This window comes from Aegilops tauschii, chromosome 6, assembly GCF_002575655.3.
Source record: "Aegilops tauschii subsp. strangulata cultivar AL8/78 chromosome 6, Aet v6.0, whole genome shotgun sequence".
In the NCBI taxonomy this organism is placed as follows: domain Eukaryota; kingdom Viridiplantae; phylum Streptophyta; class Magnoliopsida; order Poales; family Poaceae; genus Aegilops; species Aegilops tauschii.
The window spans coordinates 476,857,311-476,860,754 of NC_053040.3; the positions used below are offsets into that span (position 1 = coordinate 476,857,311).

Here is a 3,444-nt window from a genome sequence, read left to right on the forward strand (position 1 = left end):
GAACATCAAGGCGTAGCTAAAAATGCCTACACAGTTAATTAGTTGGGGACATACAAATCCAGATTTCGCTTTTGAACATGCATATGTAGGTATAAATCAATAGCTATTCCTCTCTTTTTTGCAAGCAACCACCCACTACAAATTATTACTTTCTTATATATATGTGCAGTAAATTTAATAATGATAAATGTATTCGCCAATGAAATAGCATTTTGACAGATAATGCAAATAAGACATTTATATATAACTTGAGGAAGTTTTATCTTCACCGTGGATTTTTAAGTACGCACATAACCTAAAAGATGATATATAAGCGCAATATTACTGCGATGCAGTTTTTTAACGGACATTTAGAGATATAGAAACTGTTTTTGGTTATATTAACAAGAGCTAGCCATACCTATAAAGTACAAATTTATATTATCAGGTTTTCATTTCATTTCAAAAATTAATAAATATTCTGTGACTTACCTCTATGAATATATAGTGGATTTGTTTCAAAGATAACGGCAAAACTCCAATCCAAACCGTTTGGAGCTAGTACAAGTACACACAGTCAACAAGAGGCAGATAGTCAAAATATCTAGAGTACTGTTCAGGGAGACTGAAATTCCAATCATGCATGTTTAATGGTCTATAGACATAAATTCACATTAATGAAAAAATGAATCCTAAAGTTCTATCAGGAGTTACCACATTAACCAAGCAGCGGATCATATCCTCTTGTTATTTGGTTGTTTATGAACGGAAAAAAAGGTTATGGGAGATATGAACAATGCATCTGATCATAAGCAATACCCTTATCAGAGTAGCAGAAGGAATAGGATAGATTTTGTCCGTTCCCTCTCCATATGAAAACCCTTTTCTCAACTATGCATTGAAGGGACAAGCAAAATCTAAGATAGTGATAGGCAAGAACTGTTTAAACAGGAATCTGAATGTGCTCTAGGCTCTTGACTTCCATAGTTTTCAGGCAGAAAGAATAAACTGTGAAGCCTAACAAAGATAGCAAATTAACTTTAACCACAAAGAGCATATGTATTTCTTACTCCAGGTTGATGATTGATTGAAGGCATGCATGCATATATCTAGCATCTCTACTACTCAAATCAGGAAAGGGACAAGCCAAGACAAATCAAGCCAAATCCAGTAATCCTAGCATGAACATGGAAAGAGAGCCGGGAGCATGAAAGCATGGGCTAAAATAGGGGTTGCCAGATAATACTGAAACCATATATATTTCTAGTGCCTGCCCGTCTTTCTTTTCTCTGCTCTTTTCAAAAGACTCCTCTCTTTCTTTCTTCTTTTGCTTGGCTTTGTTTGCTTCCTCATCTATCTGTTGCCCCTTTGCAGTTTTCTACAGTGCTGCAAAAGTGAAGCTTGCTGCCCATAGCTAACTGGTACTGCATATCGTTCAAACTAGCACTACATGTCCTTGCATGTTGAGGAAAGAGCAAGCAGTACTTTTGTAACTTTTTTGACAAGCTAGCACAAATCAAAAGAAACAAGCCATATCATATAACAAAAAACATATGACTTGCAATTGGACAATATATAGATCATATGGATGCTCAAGGACAAGTACACTTTTTAAAGCAAGACAAGTACACAAACACATGTTGTTCCTGTCTTTAGCTACCATGACAAAAAATCACTCCACTGTGCCTTTTGAGCTCTCCTAACAATGGGCAACCACCGGCAGTAGTACATATCAATGAATGAAGCATTGCTGCCAATACAACAAGTACTTGTGGCTTAGTTAGCAAAGCTCTTTTGGCAAGAGCAAATTCTATGTAGTTCGATGCTAGTTTTGTTCTTGCAAGTTTCTCCAATGCCAAAATGACTCAGCGGTCACTAGTTCACTACTACTAGCTAGAGATTCTCACGAGGAGGTAGCAAATTGAAACAGGCAAAAACAAAATCAAACAGCTACCAATTGATCCCAAGCTAGAGAGAATTAACAGCAACAAATTAGTACTCGTCACGAATGACCTTACTTGAAGTGAAACAAATGGAAATTAAGGAGGAGAGAAATCCTTTGCAAAATGCAAGAAGCCAATTGGGAAGGCAAGTAATAAAGAACAATGGCGGCCTTGGCGTAGTTGATGAACCAGCAGCACTGGCATCCCAAGAAGGAGAGAACTTGCGCGCGGCGGCTAGCTAGCTCAGATGGATCACCTAGCTAGGGAAAACTCACGGTACGGTCACGGCATGATGAAGTGTGGCGACGCCGACGTGTCGCCTCCGCCGCTGCCGGACGGGCCGGGAGGCGGGCTCCCCTCGGACGACGGCCCGGCGGCGGCGGACGTAGACGACGACGGCTTCTTGCGCTTCTTCTTCTCGTAGCTGATACCCCTGGCCCGCGCCTGCGTCTCCCGGACCTCACGCAGGTACAGACGGACGGCGCGCGCGCCGAAGGGGTTCATCTCGGGCGTGCCGCCGTTCTCCTCGTAGGCGGCGCGGAGGCGGCCGATGAGCGCGTCGAGGGAGCCCCAGGCCTGGCGGAGCGGGCACGGGCACGGCGCCGGCGGGTTGGGGTGGCCGTAGAAGGGGCACACCGCCGTGTGCACCTTGGTCTTGCCGAACTGGTCCATGTACTTGAGGAACTCCAGCACGTGCGCGCCGCTGCACCGCGACAGCGACAGCGGCGGCCGGTGGTTCCGCAGGTACTGGCCGAACGTGTTCCAGTCCCGGCGCTTCTGCGACTCGTACCGGCTCAGCGACGGCGACGACCCCGAGGGCGACGGGCCTCCCCCTCCGCCGCCACCCGCCGAGGTCCCGGCGCCCCCCGCAGCGCCCGACGAGGACGAGCCAGCCCCCGACGCGCCGCCGACGCCACCGAAGATGCCGACGCCGGCGGGGCCGAGGAAGAAGTTGTCCTGGGGTGCACCGTCCCCGGCCGACGGCTCCTGTCCAGGGATCATGTGATGATGGTGGTGGTGGTGGTGATGGTGGTGATCCATGCTGCTAGCTCTCCTTCACTAGCTTCCCTGCGCATTGCGACATGTCCAACCAAGAAGGATGCATCATTTCTTGCTCCGATTCAAGCGAGAGCTCGCTAGGTCAGGAGATTTATGGAACATGGATCGATCGATCCAAGAGAGAAAGGAAGTGAAGGAGACGCGTTGAGATGCACATATACCTGAATCTGCTGGTTCACCAGTAGTCTATCGATCGAAATCCGTAGCGCGTGTGCATGCGCGTGCTGGAATCTTGGCAGGAGTGTGAGCCTAGCGGCCGGTGGTGAGGACTGATCCAATCATGTGCCCACCCAAGCAGCAGGAGCAGCCCAAGATTGCCATGCTCAGGTGGTCAATCCATCCTGGAGAACCTGCAGAGAGAGAAAGATGGAGGGGGAGAGAGATGGAGGGGGAGAGAGATGGGGATGGATGAACAGTCGATGGTGCTGGAGGAGGTGAGAGGGAGAGGAGGAGGAAGGGGAGG

At 47.6% G+C, this 3,444-nt stretch overlaps 1 protein-coding gene across 1 annotated transcript; it reads right to left on the minus strand.

Annotated features, from left to right (window-relative positions):
• Positions 1-1,918: 1,918 nt before the first annotated feature.
• LOC109781235 (protein G1-like6) lies at positions 1,919-3,444 on the minus strand. Its single transcript, XM_020339837.4, has 2 exons — positions 3,143-3,444; positions 1,919-2,990 (listed from the first exon to the last, which is right to left on the minus strand). Exon 2 carries the CDS (start codon positions 2,961-2,963, stop codon positions 2,205-2,207), a length of 759 nt encoding a protein of 252 aa, XP_020195426.1. The 5' UTR covers positions 2,964-2,990; positions 3,143-3,444; the 3' UTR covers positions 1,919-2,204.